Genomic DNA, 17,840 nt, shown 5'->3' with positions numbered 1-17,840 from the left:
CAAATTTTTGAATTGGCTCTGTGAAGCCTTTGCTGACGCTGAACGGTCACTGAATTGTCACTTGTATTCTGCTAATCCTAGTTTTTCATTTGAATGAATGTAATTACAACAGTTAAAAGAATTATAACATTGTTATAGAATATAAAATGTTGTCTTTATGTAACTATGAGGATGAAAGTTAGCTACACAGAGAGAGTAGAAGAGTAACAAAATTAAAACACAACAAACTTAGATACAAGTTGTACACAATTTTATTTTGTTTCTTTGATTGCACCATACAAAGCTTGACATGAAAGATAAAAATGGATGAAAAAGTTAGTGTTATAGTAATGTTAAATATCCCATTACAAAATCTTTCTCCCTATAAAAAGTGGGGAAAAAAGAAGTAAAACACACAAGTACAGCCACACATCTCTAAAATAGTACTGAAAAAAAATAAATTGGAGACACAGGGCTGGATTATTTGGCAGTGACTGCTTAACTTGATCCACTGGGAGCGACAGACGAGGCATTTGGCACTGTCATTGGTCCACAACAGGTCGCAGTAAGGCTCCTGCCAGGTGGCAGAGGGAGACATACATTGCATTGTGACAAATAAACAACCCTACACTATTCCCATGGAGGAGACAGCAAAATGAAGGGGGACCCTACTGTGTCTTATTTCACCCCATTACACCTTCCCATGCCCATTGTTTTGTCCTGAACCACAAATACTGAGCCACACATGTGTCTGCATATAAATTTATGCAAACTGTCTCATAAGGAACAAAAATAATGTCACTGGTAAGTAAACTGTATTGTGTTTGCAGGGTTTGTGGAGTGTACAAAAAACTTTATGATAGATTGAAGAAGTGTTTTTTTTTTTTTTTTTAGGTTAAACAAAGCATCAACAAGTGAATACATGTGATAGTCCTCAATTCCCCGTCAAATATGTCTACATTGCAATCAACTGCTTTGGAATCTGAAAGTGGTTACAGTACTGCAGCATCCAAAAATAAAAGGAAATCATTTAATACATTCAAGCATTTCCATTGCTGTGCTTTGGGAATAAAAGCAACATTGTGAACATTTCTGAGATCCACCTTTGCAGTCCTCCATCCTGGTAGCCCGTTGACTGAGGCTACCACATGAAGTGACATTGTCAGGCGACATTGTCCGGTTGTGGCTTTATTTGACTCGTGGGAATGCGTGAAGCTGCGTGGGTATCTGTGCATCAGTGTGTGAGGATTACCTGACAGTAGGTGTGCTTATTAGACGCAAATGGCCAGGCTTGTTGGGCAGAGGGGGCTTGATGCCACGAGGGGGCTGCGTGGGGGTTGTAGTGCTTTCGGTGCTGAAGGTTTTCATCAGCTGAGCCACACGGCCACGCCCTGTGCAGATTGGTGCGCTTCCTGAAGACCTGGCCTCCTCTGATGCAGCTCTTTGAGATGCTTCTGATGCACCAGTTTCTGCAAAAACAGATTTAGATTCAGATCCCTATGTCAATGTGACTGCATTACCTATTTAAAAAAAATTAAAACAAATTAAAAATACTACTATAATACTACTATAAATGAATAGATATTAACTTTTATTTGTAATTGTTGTTGAAGTTTACTATATATGCCATGTGAACTTCTATGTGTTTTTTTCCCGGCCAGCATAGTTTCTTCTAAATGCTTGGAGGTGAGGGTTATTTAGTTGGTTGCAATCTGCAACTTCACTACTAGATGCCACTGAATTTTACACACTGGACCTTTATGTAGGTAAACGGTAAATGGACTGTACTTATATAGCGCCTTTCTAGTCTTCCGACCACTCAAGGCACTTTTACACCATAAATGTCATTCACCCATTCATACACTGATGGGACTGGCTGCCATGCAAGGTGCCAACTGCTCATCATTTTTCAGGAGGTAACCATTCATACGCATTTGTACACCGATGGCGCAGCCTTCGAAGGGAATTTGGGGTTCAGTATCTTTCCCAAGGACACTTCAACATGTAGAGTGGAGAAGCTGGGGATCAAACCAGAGCCAAGATCTTGAAGTAAACCCTTTTTTTTTCTTTTTTTTTTACGCTTCATGTATGCAAAGTGCAAAATGCAAAAGCCTTTCAATACACACGGACTTCATCTACATTTCCTGGGCTGTGCATGTCACAAGGGGGAACTTGTTTACCGTAAGACAGTGGTCAGTGTCTTGTTGCAGTGTGTTCTTTGGAGCATTACGGGTGTAAATCATTTTAAACTGATAATTCTTCTTACTTCTTATTTTGTGGTGCAGAACAGTAAAGACCATTAATTTAGAACACCTTTTTGGGATCAAGAGAATATGGAGTCCAGGTGAAAATTAGTTTAAACCGATGTACTCCTCATTTCTTTGCTGAAAATCAATACGAACCATAAATAATCACAGTTACACATTCAGCACATCTAATCCAGTATTCCCACTCTACTCGATCATTTCCCCTCTCTAAATACTGTGCCACTACATTTTTATTCACTTTTTTTCTCCTCTTTTTCACTCGCCTCCCTTTATCCTACTCTGGCTGAGCAGAGGTCATCCTCTGTGGAAGTGTAGTAGGGACACAGCTGGGTGTAGTTGGTGTGTGTGTGTGTGTGTGCTTGCTGAGGTACTGTGTTTGGAAGAGGGTGTAATTTAGGGAGGAATGGAGGGAACAGGAGTAACAGAGGGGAGGGAGGGCCACAGGGACAGCAATGGAGAGCAGACAGACGCTGCTCAGACACCAGAAGGCTTGAGGAGCCACATATTTTTAGCGTCTTCCCTGGGGGACAGAGATATGTGAGAGCGCCGGCGTGCATGGCTACAGACACACACACACACACACACGAGCTCACAGACACACACGTACACACAAATAAAGTGAAGATATGCACAAGCGTACACACACACACACACACACACACACACACACACACACAGAGTTTCTAACAGTTGAATTTCAAAAGACACACATGCATTCTCATGTTACATTCAGGTCCGTGCATGTTCACACGCACAAATACGAACACGCACCTTTGCACAGCTCTTGGATTCAGTCACGTATGCAGCCATTTCTGACTAACACCATGGCATAGCGCAGTCACATACACACCGACACACACACACCGACACACACACACACACACACACACACACACACACACACAGGTGCTACACAGCCAAAACCACACAGGCACTCCTGGGGCCAGGAAACCTTTAAAGCTCTTGATGTCTTGCAGGCATGAAAAGGAGAGACCTAAAGTAGCCTTTAAGGTTGTGTTATTGTTTATTGTTGTTTACTTGCCTCTCTCTCCTCGCCCTCACTCTCTCTTGCCCCTCTCCTCGTGGCTCTAACACATCCCTCCACCCTTCTCTTCATCTCTTCCTCTCCCCTGTCTTGGCCTGCCTTCCTCTGCCCCCTGACCCGCGGTTCCTGTGTTAATGTCCTCTCGCCACGCTGCGTGGGCTTGCCTCTGATTGTCTCGTTGTGTTGTGTGGTCACCACGGAAACCTTGGATAGGCTCCAACAATTGAGGCTGACACACATTCAGGCACGCACCGAGCACACACGCAGACATACGCAGAGGAACACACGAACACAGACACATACACTCTCATGGTCAGAGAGTTTTTTTGAGCTCAGAGCCTCAGTGCAGGTCTGAGTGGAATTCTTAATAGAGAGACAGAAAGAGATAGAAGAAAGACGGAGAAGGAGAGCTGGTGTGTTATGGACATGGATGATAAAAGTATATGTATAATACTTATCTTATATACTAATATTATATATATCCTCCTATATATAATCGCTATATATATATATTACAAATATATATATGTAGAGAGAGAGAGAAAGAGAGATTATTGAAGTAAAATTCTTGAAGTAAAACCTGACTAACCTGTCTTAACACACCCAAGAAAACTCCACGCCTTTCTGCCTGAAACTCTCCTCAGCAGCTGCACTCTTAGCTCTACCAGCAGAAACAGTCATTAAAGCTACCTGTGAAAACACCTATTAAAATGAAAGAGAATCGTGGCATTAAATCACTCGTCAAGATTGATTAATCTCCCATTTGGGCTTTCGTATGCCACGCCTCACATCTCAGTCCAGGTCGTAAATGTACAGGGAGGACAAAGACGAGGGGGCGGGAGGCAGTGTCACTGACCAGGCTAGCACAAAAATTAAAGACCAATCTATCTCTTTAAAGACCTCCACGTCTCTGGCAGAAAGAGAGGTGGGGGGCAGAAGTGGAGCAGAGGGCAGAATTCCCGAGCAGCATGTCTGTGGACTGAAGGGCAGGGAGGAGAGGAGGTGTATGTGGGGGGCTGGGGCCCATGTCACTTATCAGCTCTGGCTGAGCGTCGCCCAGGGCTAGAGTCGGGAAGCAGTGCTGGAATGTGTGTCCTTCCCTCTGAAGGTGAAGAGAGAGAAGAGGAAAGCCAACCGACAGAGGAGGGTTTAGAAACATGGACGCATGTGAACACACATCGCCAGCTGCTGGAGATTCACTTTCATGTTCAAATCATGTGACACAAACAGAGCTGCTAAGACGTAACCCATATTTCTGCATCTCCAGGTTCAGATTTACACTCACTCTTACACTGACACTACACAATCCCCCTATAATAACATTATTCACTTTTGTTTTTATGCAGATGACACCCAACTTCAACATAACATCAAGTGATCTGTTACCAGCAGATTTTTACAGATTTTAAATGAAAATTATCAATTTTGAACTAATTTTCACGCTTGTTCCCAACAGTTATGTTTCCTGCTAATCGTTGTTGCAGCAAAATAGGTCCTCTTGTGACTATGCCAACATAGAAAATGTTTTGGGTAATCAACACTGAAGAGAAAATTATGAGAAATAGGGATTAGTAATGCAGAAATCAATATATTTTTTAGCTGAAAATAGTATTATTTATATTGTTTTTTACACTGATTTCTTATACTATTTAAATCAGATTTTTTAAGTAAACACAAATGTTGAGATATCTTCTGTATTTAAGACAATAATAACTTTGGCTAAGAATGTTTTATCCCATCATAAAAGAACAGAATTATAACAGAATTAATAAAAGGATTTGTTTTTTGTCATTGCGTCCAATCTCATTCTCAAGTGTTATATTCTGAAAAGTCAGCACTAGTTCAGTCCAGCTCCAATGGGTACTTACATGGGTAAATACACACGAATGTCACTAAAACAGATTATTTTAAGTTCATCTTTTACAACTTTTGTGTGGGCCACAGTCTCTGTTTACAGGATGCAGGAATCTTTGTCATTACCCACATTCAAAAGAAAACAGCTGAGGCATGAGCCTTATCCTAGTCAGCCTCCTCCTCCCCCCCTTGGAACAAGGTTCCTGCCATTGTCAAAGACAGACACTCAGTCAGTATTTTTTTGTCCAGAGTCAAGACATATTTATCAGCACTGAGTTCGGCACTCCGCAACTCCCACCACACCAGCTGCTCCTTTCCCTTTCCTTTCCCTACATTTGTCTGTTATTTGCTGATCTGGCATTGACCACTGGCCTCATATCCAGCTACTAATGTGGGTGCAGGCAACATTACAATAAACACGCCCATGCTACAGCAATCTATTTGAAATGTATCTTTTGTTTTTTTTTCTCTCTCTCTATCCAGATTTTAGTAATGTGCGTTCTGTGAAACTGTTGATCCTACTAGACATTAGCAAAACAGAATTTCCCTTAAAACACTGTTTGATTATGATATTAGTTGAATCAATAAAATCATCACAGATATTTCCAGCATTTGGCTTCTTGATGACATTACTGAGAGCTTGTTAGCTCTCTCTGGCTTTTAGAGAGACTTGCCCAGACTCCAAAAACTACACTGCCAGAATGTTCAGAGTGACCAGGCACTGAAGAGGAAGAAATATTTAATAATAATAGATTAATTGAGGCTTATGTATCCCTCTCACAAAATGTTCAAACACTGAAGAAGGAATCTTACTTTAGAATTTGAGTTTTCCTGTTCATTCCTATTTGAATTCCTACTTTCAATAACTGTTGCTTCGTTTGGGGTGTGAATGTGCTGTAGGATGAACATGTTTCCAGCAGAGGGACCCTATGGAAATTCATTTTCTATCCAACTGGACTTTTTCCCCCTACAGTATCATTGTTTTCCACTGGATGGTGCTAACTTCACCTTTACACAACCCATTTTTTTTTGCATAACTGGGTCATTGTATGCTGAATGAGTGTTCTGTCAATTCATAAAACCGGGTGCTTGTGTTTAGACAGGAAGTCTTGGAATCACAATGATAAGAAACAAGAAGTGATCTGCACAACATACTGCAAGACAATAATGATAGTAATATTCATGTCAAGGCCCAAGATGTCTGTGGTGGAGAAAAAGAAATATGCTCACTATGCACACGGTACAGTAAAGTAGCACAAACACAAAGAGAGAAACAAAAGGACTGACCAGCATCCCACTGGTTTGTGAAAAACGGAATAAAATATATAATAAGCATTGTGTGGCACCCCTCACAATGCTTGTGTGCCACCACTCTCCCAAAATGCTTTAGCACATCACAAGGCTACCTGTTCTTACTGCTTTAATGACCACAAAGACAACATAGGTTAAAGCCAGCACACGTTTCAATATAGGAATGGTTAAACTCTCATGGGGCAGCTCAGAAGATCGGGGTTCGATCCCCGGCTCCTCCAGTCTGCATGTCGAAGTATCCTTGGGCAAGATACCAAAACCCAAATTGCTCCTGAAGGTGTGTGTGAATGAGTAGCTTTTTTCTGATGAAGAGTTGGCACCTTGCATGACAGCCTCTGCCATCAGTGTATGAATGTGTGAAAGTGATGTTTAGCATAAAAACACCTTGAGCGATCAGAAGACTAGAAAGGTGCTATGCAGCTACATTTACACCATCATGTGCCAACAGTGTGTACAATCATAAAATATAACTAAATCTCAGCTGTATGAATATTACTGCTTCTCAACTAAATTAGGGGTGAATGGGTTCACAATAGGAAAGCGCTTGTCGGTTATGCCAAATAACTGAATAGCAGAGAAACATAGATTTTATATTTTAATTGAGCTGAATATTATCATTCAGAAAGAAAAGAAGCATGACTAAAGTTTTAGCGCTTTCTTGCTTATTTCAGCCCACATCAAATACAAAAGGAGTACCGGTCTTCTTATATCTGTTAGTCCTCTTGCATCAGACTTCGTCAGTTTATCTGTGTTTTTTTGCTGCAGACATGCACATATGACAATAGAGACGCTACCATACAAGCAGGTGTGTGGGCGTCATGTGGTACCATGACACCAATCCCAGTCACATAAAGCGTTTTCCCCCTCTAAGCTGGCCTCCTTTTGCTCTGCCAGTCCATAAAGATTCCAGCAGGCTGAGGCACTATTTGGCGAGTGCATTAGGTTTGGAGAAATAAATCCTCCCTTGCAGCAGTGCTGAGAAACCTATCTGGTACGGACTTTGTTCAGACTGGTTCTGATTAGAACACTCAGAGAAGAAGCAGTGAAAATGGGTCCTCTTGTTGGGTCGTCGTAATAAGCTGGTCGCAATATTGTGACCTCGACTTTCATCCAACATCTGTGTCCAGTCTTTCTCTAATATGTAACATCTGACTTAAGAAACCATAACAGAAGTTAGAGAGTAGAATTTATGGATAGTGATTTCAGGGGTCTCTATTAGCTGTGTTTATACGTTATGACACCAGTCATCATTATCTCTTGATTAGCCAGCAAATAAAAGACTGTGGGGCAAGGAAAAAGTATTTAGACATGGATGAAATATATTATTACTTATTTCTTTATCATGTACTATTACCCATGATGCTATACTTACTCACCTTTCCCACCCTGTGTTTCCTGGGATTTTTGAGGTTCCTGTGCACACAGGCCAACTTTGGTGGATAATCTTGTTCCAGAGTCTATTTTGACAGTGCTGCTGGGGGACGCTGATGGCGAGGCGGTGGCCAACCTCAGATTTGCAAGGCCGGGTCTTGTGTTGACAGAGCCTGGTGCTGGATTTGCAGAAGCTGGTCTCACATTGACAGGGCTAACTCTCATGGGAGGCCTGGAGCAGATGGAGGGTTGGGGAAACGACTTCTCCTCGCTCGCACTGGCTGACTTCGGCTCGGGCTGCAGAAGAGGGGAGTGGGGGGGGTGACAAAAGGGGACAGACGAGTGCGATCAGTGTTGACAGCTAATTCACATACAGTGGAATTACTGTCATGTTTGATTAAATCATTGGATAAATGATGCACCCAATTACGGTTCTCTGGTAACTACACTGTGCCATAATGAAACACAAAGAACTATGACCACAGAGTTTAAGAATGTGCGGAGAGAAAATTATAAGGTGGCTTGGAAATCAAGGTGCCTCGATAATCTTACGCCTCCTTAATCAACAATCTCACTCTCTCTGCCTCCCCAGGCTGACTTCTCCCTCTCTAAATCAACTGGAGAAAATCTTCAGTAGCTCTAGCAACAGCCACAGCTACATCTGCAGTACCAAACCAGCCCCCTTCCTGTTTTCAGACACAAATCACTATATCTACAAACGAGACATTCAACAAAATAATCTTGTAAAGCGAGGCTTAGACTGTGATTTTGTTGCTGTCAAACCGACTAAACCTCCTAAAGTGTGAATGTTCTACTGCCACATCAGCATGGGTTGGCCAGAGATATGTTGCCTGTCATATAGAGAGTCTGTCATAGATATAAGAAGTGAAGGAGAAACATTTCCTTCTGTGGCAAAGAGTGGGGGAAAACAGAGAACAGAGGAGAGCTCACGCGCCCAAACCTCAAGAGACTATCTCACAATCCCATCCATCTGTGACTGACGCATTCTCTATCTCTGGCGTTTTAATTCCCTGATCAAGTTCATCAACCATCTGTTCTAGGGCAGTCCAGAAATCCTGCCATGCCTCTGTGATTCAGCTGTTCTCGCAGCGCGTGTCACCTGCACACACACACACACACACAAACACGCGTTTGTGTGTGCACATATGCACAGAAAGAAAAAGAAAGCGAGGGAAGATAGAGAGCATACTCCCCAAACAACCCAAGGCTGGAGCGATGATGGAGCCAGTGGGAGGACAGTTCAGTTCAGCTGTTCCCCAGAGAGAGAGAGCTACGAGGGGTGTGGGAAGCTCAGACAAGCAGGAGCACAGAGAGGGAGAATGCTGGGAGAAAGATGATCTGGAGAGAGCCTGAGATTGAGGGGACAGCTGGCCTAACCACCATTTCCTGTTACTCAAAGAGGGTGGGACTGCCATGAAAAGACACGCAGGCACTCTAAAACCACATTTCAAAGAGTTGAGGAATGGATCCCTATACTGTTAATCACACCGTGCTGGGACATGTGAGTCTGTGTTTTTAAAATGTGTTGTTCAGTGCCGATGACAGCAGAAAAAACAAACAAACAGATAATTTCATAAACCATCTAAAATGAACACTGGGAGTGGTCCAGTGACTTAAATGCTAAAACCGTCTTGCAGCAAGTAAAAAGAAAAAAACACACTTTAATTCACAAATACCTTTTCTGCTGCTGCTGGAGGTGATGAACACTCTCTCACTGACACCTGTGGGTTTAACAAAGACATTACATGAGTGTTATAGTCTATGATGCAACCCGAGAGCACAGAGCTCAATCACAGCAGGCACTTGCTTCAACTCACCGGCAGAGGGAGTAAAGTGCTCGTCTCCTCCTCGCATTTCCCCTGTTGTAAGAGACAGTGCCATGTTAGATGATACTAGAGTCGACACGTCATCCTGTTTAACTGTGACTCAATTCAGTGTTTGGAATGAGCCGGGAAAAAACAGCAGGACTTAAAGAGTTAATCAAGAGTTAAAAGGAGCTCACTTCATTTAAGTAAAGCACATCACAACAGATGAAGTATTTAAAGACATATCTGTGCAGTGGGTGTGGTAATGTGACTGCAGGAAAATCAGTGAGTGGTTGGGATGCTTGAATTTCCACTGAGTGAGCAGTGTGCAGCTTTAGTTCAGAGAACCATCACGGTCAGACCAGATGAGACCGTCCACCCCAGCGCTCGCTCTGGCTCAGTGTGTGCACAGTTGCCATGACAATGCAGCAAATCTCTATTTAAAATAACATAAAAAAAGAGAAAAGAAACGAAAAAAAAGTAGACCCTTCCCACCCGACTCCAAAAATCAACAGCTCACACACTGCCAAGTGGATACACACACACATGCCGGCAGAACCCTGCAAATTATGCATAGTTATTGCTTCTTTTAACACAAAATGAGGGGAGGCTCAAATTAACACTAACATTTTCTGATGGGAAACAATGATTTTCACCAGTTATACTCAAAAGTCTAGTTTTCACAAACTGCCCTGCAGGTAGTGATAATGAAGTGATAGGAGTGTTATGATTGAAACGGAAGTGCTGTGGCAAAAAAGGGTACAAAGAAAAGGCCAAATGGATAATATACAGTAGGAGCTTGGTATATTTCTATCTTTGCGTTCATATACACAGTGGTAAATATTTTATTTGATCAAATAATAAAGGGGGGTAGGGGGATTTTTGTCATTGTTGTTGACAGACAGGATTTATTTCAAACAGCTACACACCTTTAAACTCAGTGAGATCCCAGGTTCTGTTTTTGGAGGGAAGTTCTCTAGCTCAGCTTTGACAGGTTCTGTGGTTTTTCTGTTCTTCAGAATAGTCCGATGGCTGTAAAACAAATCAAAACATATCTTTTTATGTACAACATACATACTCTTATGTATAATACCATATCATGATTATGCATACAACAGAAACCCCACATAACATCTCAAATTAGTCTGTAAACAAGACTACTGCACCGAAATAAAAAATTTTCATGTTACATAGTGTTTATGTTCATGTTCATGTTTTGTATTATGAAGCTGTCCTACTACGCATTGTTCTGAAGACTCGGCGTCTTCTTTTCTCCAAATCCTGAGCAGATGAATTTGGAGCTCAGCTCATCCACCTCCCCGATGACAATGACCGCCACATCTCCATCCCGCCCAAGCTGCCAGCTCACATTCTTACTGTTGGCTGGAGGAAACACACACACACACAAACACACATTGACACTGAGTTAACGTTTGTTCGTAAATTATGCCGATATGCTTTACTCAAAGAAGAGTTAAAGAAATGAAGAGGAAAGAAAAAGTGAAACCAGAAGATGATATGTTCACAGGAAAGACACTGAAATCACTCAGTTAATAATAGAAAGACTTTTGAATGAACCCTTCACAGCCAAAATTGAACAGACTTGTTGGTAATGATGCAGCCTGTTGTAGCAAACGTGGTACCCTGGTCTGTGCTTGTAACATAAATGCTATGTTCACGTTCACGACAACACAGCAGAACATGTGATTGTCAGTAGACCACTTTGTCAGGAGTTCTTTTGACAACCCTTTCTTTAAAAATAGAAGCAACTGTATGTAAAACAACACTTAAAGCATTCCTACAAAATAGTTCTGCAATCCGGTAACATGCACATTTATAAAGCAGCAGCCTTTAAACATAAGAAGAGAATTCCAAGGGATATCTGGAATTTTCTCAAGCGTCTGAGATTAAACTTCCCCCGCCTGTCTCACCACAGTCCAGATCAGGTCCTCAGTGTTGGGGGCGTAATTCCTTCCCTGCTTCTTCCCAAAGTTCACTGTCACATCATTAGTCTTGCTGATGTTCAGGAGGAGGTTGTTGTCTTGACATCATCGGGTCAGGTACTCTACCTTACTCAGATAGACCTCTTCATTGTTTTCAGTGATCAGGCCCACCACAGCTGTGTTATCAGCAAACTTGACGATGGTGTTGGAGTCAAAAGTGGCTACACAGTTGTGTGTGTGCAGGGAGTACAGCAGGGGACTCAAAGCCCTGGGGTGCTCTAATGTTAAGGATGATGGTGGATGAGGTGGATATGCTCACCCTCACCACCTGGGGTCTGCCCATCAGGATACCAAGGATCCACATGAACAGTGAGGTGTTTAATTCCTGGTCCTTGTGCTTTGTGACCAGATGGGAGGGAACTATGGTATTGGATACTGAAGTGTAAGTGAATGAACGGAAATCTCACATAGGTCCCATTCTTGTCCAGGTATGATAGGGTGGTGTGAACAAGCAGACAAACTGTAGTGAGTCCAGTGTGCTGGGTAATAAGGGGAGAAGATGTAATCCTCATTCGGCCGCTCAAAGCACTTCATTCCAACAGCCACTAGCTGATGCTCATTCAGGCAGGCTGGACTTGTTTTCCTGGGCACAAGAATAATGGCGGAACGAGCCAGGGACAGGTTGAAGATTATTGTGAACACCAGCACTAGTTGGTCAGCACAAAGTTTGAAGACTCACTTACTGATACCATCTGGTCTACTTGACAAGGAATCAGTCATAGTTCTTAGACCTTGCCACATGCTTCTTGTATTGCCCTCCTGGAAATGTAGTTCCACTCCCCTTATGTTGTAGGCTGCTGTTTTATAAATGTCCATGTTGCCAGAACTAATTTGTAGGCTGTCCATGATTGTGACTGTGATGTGTTTTAAGTGTTTTTTTTGTTTTGTTTTTGTTTTTGTTTTACAAATTAATACCATTGACGTCCTCAGTGACATTGATTGATTGATTGATTGAGGTTGTATCCTGGAACATGTGCATTGTCACATTTCCTGAATGCCAGCAGAGATTCTGTGAATAGCAGATCTTTTCAGGATTGACCCAGTCATAATTAGTAAAATAAATAAATAAATAAATAATAATCATAATAAAATAAATAACACAGTATTTTAAAATACTGAGATCTCTTAGATAACCAGCTGTAGTCCTGAGTGATGATCGCTTGAGGCTGCTGTTTTGGTTAACAGACAAGAGGCCCAAGCAGCAGAGCACAAATGTACTGTATGAGACACACTCTTCACATCGATGATATAAACAGAGCTGACAAGAATAAAAAACTGTCCTCATTTTGTATAAATATACCTCCATTTATTGTTTTCACTCCCTAGTTTGAACCAACTTTAACGTGGAACCACCGTTTAATTGACACCTTAAAACCAATCTTTAAATTAGATCTTTTTTTACAATCTCGTTCCTCAAGTGTAGAAGCAAAACGGGTCAAATTCACTTTCACAACATAACGCCACTGATTGTGACTATATTTGGAAACATACAGCTCACATGGGCTCATAGGTTAAGAGCTTGTTAAGTTGAAAACAGGAGAGCATACTTTTATGGTGAACTGGTTTTGCCAGCTTGCCCTGTGGATCGCATTCTTGTGCATACCAGGATGACTACAAAACCCCAGCTGTCAGAACCTTAAACACACCACAACACCACTGTCATGTGCAAATCAGATGAATCCTGTCATCTGAGTATTGGGGCACATATCACATATCTCAGATCCTGTATTAGATAGTGTTTCAAATGTAGCTGAATGTAGTAACAATAATGTTGTGCGATGCCTTGTAAAACTGAACAGAATAATGTTTTCCATGTCTGAAGAGCAAGACCAGTATCATTAAACGTGCAATCATACTGTCATGTAGTACTTAAACACTAAAAATAGCATAAAGCCAGTCTAACCACAGCAAAGGTCCCATGATCAGAAAAGGCTAAAGGCTGAAACTGTTATCGGCAGCTGAGAGACACGCCAGCTTTATTCTACGCATTAAAACAGCATGTGAGCTCTCCAACAAGGCCGACCAGATAAAATCAAACTCACTCTTTGTTTTTCAAACACATATATTTCCTGCACGCTTCCTGTTCCACCTCCTGCTAATTGTGTGAAGGATCGAGTCTTGACTCACTTCCTATTTTTACACAGAAACACAAACTATCCACCATTTCCTCGGCACTGTTGTGTGGAGGAGCTGTGACCATGTGATCACAGCCTGCGGTCTCCATCCAGCCTTCTAAGGACAGCTGCATTGGTCATTAAGAGATAGGAAGAGCACTGTTCTCTCACTCTGCAACACAGTTCATAAAAAGTGCTTTGTTATTAGCCGAGACGAGACAGATCACATTACGTCAATTAATGAACCAACTGAAGTTAATTGGCTAAGTCATATTCAGATGGGTTTACGGCGGTGGTTTAACAGTATTCAGATCGTTTCTACTGCACCGTGAAAATACTCCACTACAAGTAAAAGTCCTGCTTCAGAACCATAATAAGTACACACATGTAAGTATTATCAGCAACATGTATTCAAAGAATCAAAAATAAAAGTACTAACTGAAAAGCAAAATGGTCCCAATGCGGTCAGAGTGTGTTCTATTTGATATTTTATTTTATGTTGCATTTTACTGCTGTAGATGTTTAAGGTTGACCTCATAATCTACAGCAATGCATCATGGTCCATGAGAGCATCATGTTTTTCATATCTCTAGACAATCAGCTTCTCCTGACCTCAGAACAACAGTCCTGTCTCAGCTTTGTGTATTTTCCAGCTTGCTCAAGACGTTTTTTAAATCATTTATTTCGCTTTTTTTTTCAACTCGTAAAGGAAAATAAATGTAGTGGAGTAGAACGTTTGCCTCTGAGATGTGATGGAGTACAAGTATAAAGTTGCATGACATGGAAATATTCCAGTTAAGTACCTCGACTTCCGTGCTTGAGTAAATGTTCTTAGCTTACATTCCACTGCTGCTTTAACTGCTGTATCTTTTCATATTTTCTTTTGTGGTCCGCTTTGTCATCTCATACAAATAGAGCGATTTGTTTTTCTTGTGCCACTGAACCACACGTTTCACAAGAGAACCTGCTACCACCAAGGAGAAAATGCAGACAGGCCAGATTCTGCAGCATGTGTCAAACCGGTTTCAGGACGGACTCGCGGCCTCCTGAGTTTCTGGTTGTTCTGCTTTGTTTGATTGCTGCGTGTATACTGTTGTATCCAACTGTCGCTTTTGAGAAGTTAGTTCTTTAAAAAAACAAAACATTTATTGACAGCACTGACTGTGCATTTCCCTCTTGGGGAAGTACAGTTTCCCTCTTTTTTTTTCACACGTTCCAGACACGAATGACAGTGCTGATCTGGTTTATTCCTCTCTGTAGCTCTTTGGCTCACCTTGCGTGGTATGACTGGGAAATGAATGATCTAAGTGACAGTCTGAAAGCACAATATGAGCATGTGAACACACATAGTTCACATTCACCATCATAAAAAAATACCTCTTGAACGTTATTAATATCTGCCTCTTATAATACACTCATTTCAGGGTGAATATTATTTTACTATGACATCTACTCTGTGTGTGTAAATAACTGTGAGTGTGATGAACATTAATTCGAATTTCAGCCTGTCACACCGCTTAACACGAAGAAAGGAAAGTTGGGTGAGGTGAGGTGAGGTGAGGTGAGGTGAGGTGTTGGTGGTGGGTTCACATGGTTACCTTTTTTTGGCTTTGTTCGCTTGCACTCAGCACCTCCACCTTCTCTCTCCTGTTTCTCCTCACGCTCCTTCCAGCGCCGTACCTGCTCCTGGCGCATTTTCAGGAACAGAGTCTTTTTCTGGTCTTCATTGAGGGCGTTCAGCACATCGGGGTCGATGTACATGTCCTTTAAAATCTGCTGCAGCATGATAGCGGCCCGAAAGGTGGCGTCAACCTGGTACCACTTAGCCGAGCAGTTGGAGGGAGGGTGGAGGCGCTGTCCTTTGGCTCGGCCAGCAGCTTCTTGAGGTGGACAGTGTTGGTCTACAGTGTCATGTCATCACAAGATGGCGTCCATGGCTTCAGGTCCCAGAGTAACTCTTATTTACACGTGTAAACTCTTCTTCATGAATCAAGGTGCATGCTCATCTTCACACGCCTGTGTACAGTACAATCTGTACTGTACAACAACACACACACACACACACACACACACACACACACACACACAGACAAAATCCTGTTTCCTTTCTGCGTTGTACTGACAGCTTCCCCACCCTACTAAGATGTCAGTTTGTTTTGTCTTTGGAGTTCATAATTGGAACAATCTACAAGAAAGAGAAAGAGAACACTTAGACAAATGTTTGGAAGATTTTCTTACAGATTCCACATTATAGAAGTCGATGTCTTGATCCATACACATACAGAAACTGTTTTCTTTTACATTCCTTTGGAAAGTTTGTTTCAGTCGGCTGTCTTGTCCCTCCCTTCATGAATACGGAAGAGCCCAAATCCTGTTTCTAAACTGACAGAAAGACTGTAGCCAAGAATGGGAGGAGATTCTAAAGGAATAGGACTGTTTCTGTCATCAGTAGCCCACCTCCCTCTTTTCCCCTCCACCACAAATCCTCCAAACTCCCACAAGATAGCGGCTCCATTTTTTTTTTTTTTTCAGTCAGTTTAAGGTTGTAAGAGGAGAAAAAAAAAACCCCAAACAAAACAAAAACAGGGTCATAGCCTGGGACAGCATGAGCCGATTTATCTAGCAAGGGGATTGCAATGGACTCCTCCAATCACAGTGGGTAGTTAAACAATGGCTACCACATAAGCAGCACTTGGAGGGAAAGAAAGCTTGTCTCAGACAGAACTGTTACACTGGTGGAATACAGATTTGTGCCCACTGAACACATTGTAGGGTGCACAGAGGTAAAACCCGGGCAAAGGGGGAAAGTGGAAAGAGAAAGTAAGTGATAGAGAGACAAAGGATTGTAAGAGAAAGGGTAGAATTTGTTGAAGTACTCACAGTGGGATGTAGAGAGCCGCTCCACAGCAGTGTATGCTAACTAAGCTGAGAGAGTCAGAGCGCCTGTGGGTCCTCCTTGTCTTTGTGTGTATGACTAGGCTGATGACATCACAGCATTCCATAATCTCTCTCCCTCCCCTCTCTCTCTCTCCACACACACACACACACACACACACACACACACACGCACACACACCATTTAAAAAAAAGGGGGAAGAGAGCAGTTCAGGAAGCTGACCTCACACTTTAAGTTAAGTTGGAAAAAAAAAAAAAAGCCTGAAAAAAATCGCAAAGCCTTAATCTTAAATAACCTACAGTCACTGTTTGTTGTTTTATTTCTTCACCTTTTCATTTTGACTTTTAATACATATGTATATTGTTTAAATCCACTGTTGCCCATTAAATTGGAATCATTTTGTTTTCCTCTTTTTATTCCTATTTATACACATCATGTTAATTCTGGTATAATTGTCACTGTGATATGTTTGGAAGAGACTGATAAATAAAGTGTCTCTATCAAGAATAAATCACATTACATTATACACAGTGTGTCTGATATATGACATATGACATTATATACACATTATTATACATACTGTACATGCACTTTCTTGTATGTTCATTCTTTACACAATGATTTTGATTTAAGACATTTGAATGATCTTAATATAAGTCCAGGTTCTGTTACATTCAAATGCTTCAAAAGCTCAGGTGGTGTAGCTGTTTTGTTTGAAGACTTTTAGCTGGTCTTTTAAGGGTCCAGTGTGTAGGATTTAGTGGCACCTAGCAGTGAAGTTGCAGATTGCAACCCAATTAATCCAACCGTGTAAAACTCTGGCTGTGAAATTCAGATAAAAAGCAAAAGGCCATATCTAGATCAATGTTTGGTTTGTCTGTTCTGAGCTACTGTAGAAAAATGGCAGTTTAAAATGGCGGACTCCATGGAAGAGGACCCGCTCTCACTGTAGATATAAAGGGCTCATTTTAAGACAACAAAAACACAACGATTCAAGTTATTACACAGTAATGGAAATATACTGATGGATATGGTATTCCATTCCTGCAAATACATACTCCTAAATCTTAGTTAACTGTTTGTAGTGATTCTAAATTGGATGTACAAATAGGTAGAAGCAGCTCTGTTACACAGTCCATGTGCCTTGTTGCATCTCTTTAAGTAGATGTTTAAC

The 17,840-nt window shown here is 41.6% G+C and overlaps 1 protein-coding gene across 3 annotated transcripts; it reads right to left on the bottom strand.

Annotated features, from left to right (window-relative positions):
* Positions 1 to 233: 233 nt before the first annotated feature.
* On the bottom strand, positions 234 to 16,777 carry zgc:100829 (uncharacterized). 3 transcript variants are annotated; one of them, XM_010738006.3, is made up of 8 exons: positions 16,651 to 16,777; positions 15,369 to 15,955; positions 10,892 to 11,036; positions 10,583 to 10,685; positions 9,666 to 9,707; positions 9,525 to 9,569; positions 7,833 to 8,124; positions 234 to 1,448 (listed from the first exon to the last, which is right to left on the bottom strand). In XM_010738006.3, exons 2-8 carry the CDS (start codon positions 15,553 to 15,555, stop codon positions 1,228 to 1,230), a joined length of 1,035 nt encoding a protein of 344 aa, XP_010736308.2. In that variant the 5' UTR covers positions 15,556 to 15,955; positions 16,651 to 16,777; the 3' UTR covers positions 234 to 1,227. The 3 variants fall into 3 exon arrangements, with proteins under 3 accessions (XP_010736308.2, XP_027129545.1, XP_019108761.1); XM_027273744.1 differs by having other exon boundaries at positions 10,895 to 11,036; XM_019253216.2 differs by lacking the exon at positions 16,651 to 16,777 and adding an exon at positions 16,053 to 16,164.
* Positions 16,778 to 17,840: the final 1,063 nt, after the last annotated feature.

This window comes from Larimichthys crocea, chromosome XXII (genome assembly GCF_000972845.2).
Source record: "Larimichthys crocea isolate SSNF chromosome XXII, L_crocea_2.0, whole genome shotgun sequence".
NCBI lineage: Eukaryota > Metazoa > Chordata > Actinopteri > Sciaenidae > Larimichthys > Larimichthys crocea.
Note: the sequence above shows the minus strand (reverse complement) of the source record. Positions and strands in the feature narration are given on the sequence as shown.